Here is a 1,514-nt window from a genome sequence, read left to right on the forward strand (position 1 = left end):
CCAACTTATATGGCACCAGAAATATTAAATAAAGAGAAATACAAGAAAAGTGCAGATGTGTTTTCGTTTGCAATAACCATGTACGAAACATTTGGATGGCGCGAAGCATATCCAGTTAACACATTCAAATTTCCATGGAAAATCGCAGAGTTTGTTATATCCGGTGAAAGACTACCACGTTTGGACAACATGTTAAATTCACATTATACTTTGATATGTGTTTGTTGGAGTAAAAATAAAAATGAGAGACTTTCTATATCCAAAATAGAACAAAGATTAAATTTGGAATTTAACAAGTAATTAATATTAAAAACGAAATTTGGGTTATAGTTTTAAACTTGGGTAAATATTATTTAAAGCTGTTATACACATCGAGTATTTGTTGTGTGTTGGAATTATTTTTTAAAAATTAAACAAATAAATTTACAATAATATGTGTTGTTTGTTTCATTATTGAATATGCATAAAAATGTTTTGTTTTTTTTTGTTATACTGATTTATAATTAATAATAATATAATTATAATATAATTGATTAATAGTTATTATATTATACAATATGGTTTTTATATTATTAATGAATATCTTGTTTTATATTAATACGAAATAAAATTATTTTAATTGAATAAAATTAAAACAAACCAAATGAAATTGATTTCAAATAATGAAGTTTCATTTGAATTTAATAGGCAAGTTCATTTCAAGTTTTTTAACCACTTATATTACACAACAGACTTCTTAATTTTTTAACTATACTTATTTAAATTGGATTTTGAATTTAAAAATAAATAATTAAAAATACAATTTCAAGAGAAAAAAATGATGACGTGTCGACATGATATAAAGAATACCACAAGTTGGTAATCATTCAAATGTCGTGGGACGGTTACACAGCTTCAATGATTGGCGCAGGCAAAGGCCATGGTGGAATCATTCTTGCTACCAATGGAGCAATTATGTCACAAGTTGGCTTGACAATTCAACAAGCAGAAGCAACGACCATTGCAAATGCGATCATGTCTGGAAATATCGCAGACTTCCAGTCAAAGGGACTTCATATTGGTGGTGTCAAATACACAGTCACAAGAGCTGACAAAGACGAGGGGACTGTCTTTGGAAAGGCTGGTGCTGCTGGTGTTTCTATTTACAAGGGAATCAAAGTCATTTTGATTGGATACTTCAAAGACGCATCTGTATCTGCTGGACAGAACTCAGACGCAGTCTACAAGCTCAAAGATTACATGGGACAATCTGGCTATTAAAGTGATTCACTTCTTCATCATTACTTGTTGTGTTTTATATAACAAGGTCAATCAATATTGAGAGTTAAATTACTGTTAAATTATTTTATTAAATAATTAAATTATAAATATATTTAACAATCATTATTAAGAGTGTTAAAGTGATAGATTACTTTTATGTGGATGGCTTTGGAAATCTAACATGTTTTTGTTGTAATTAATATAAAATTTGCCTAAGAGTTTACAAAAAAATACGTTTTTTGGACCGAATTCAT

General features: G+C 28.3%; 1 protein-coding gene across 1 annotated transcript; it reads left to right on the forward strand.

Annotated features, from left to right (window-relative positions):
• Positions 1-870: 870 nt before the first annotated feature.
• On the forward strand, positions 871-1,260 carry EIN_276610 (profilin, putative; the record flags this gene model as incomplete). The annotated part of the gene is made up of 1 exon (XM_004256239.1): positions 871-1,260. The coding sequence occupies one exon, from the start codon at positions 871-873 to the stop codon at positions 1,258-1,260; it is 390 nt and encodes a 129-aa protein (XP_004256287.1).
• Positions 1,261-1,514: the final 254 nt, after the last annotated feature.

The sequence above is a fragment of the Entamoeba invadens genome, assembly GCF_000330505.1.
Source record: "Entamoeba invadens IP1 unplaced genomic scaffold scaff_1105074725185, whole genome shotgun sequence".
NCBI lineage: Eukaryota > Evosea > Mastigamoebida > Endamoebidae > Entamoeba > Entamoeba invadens.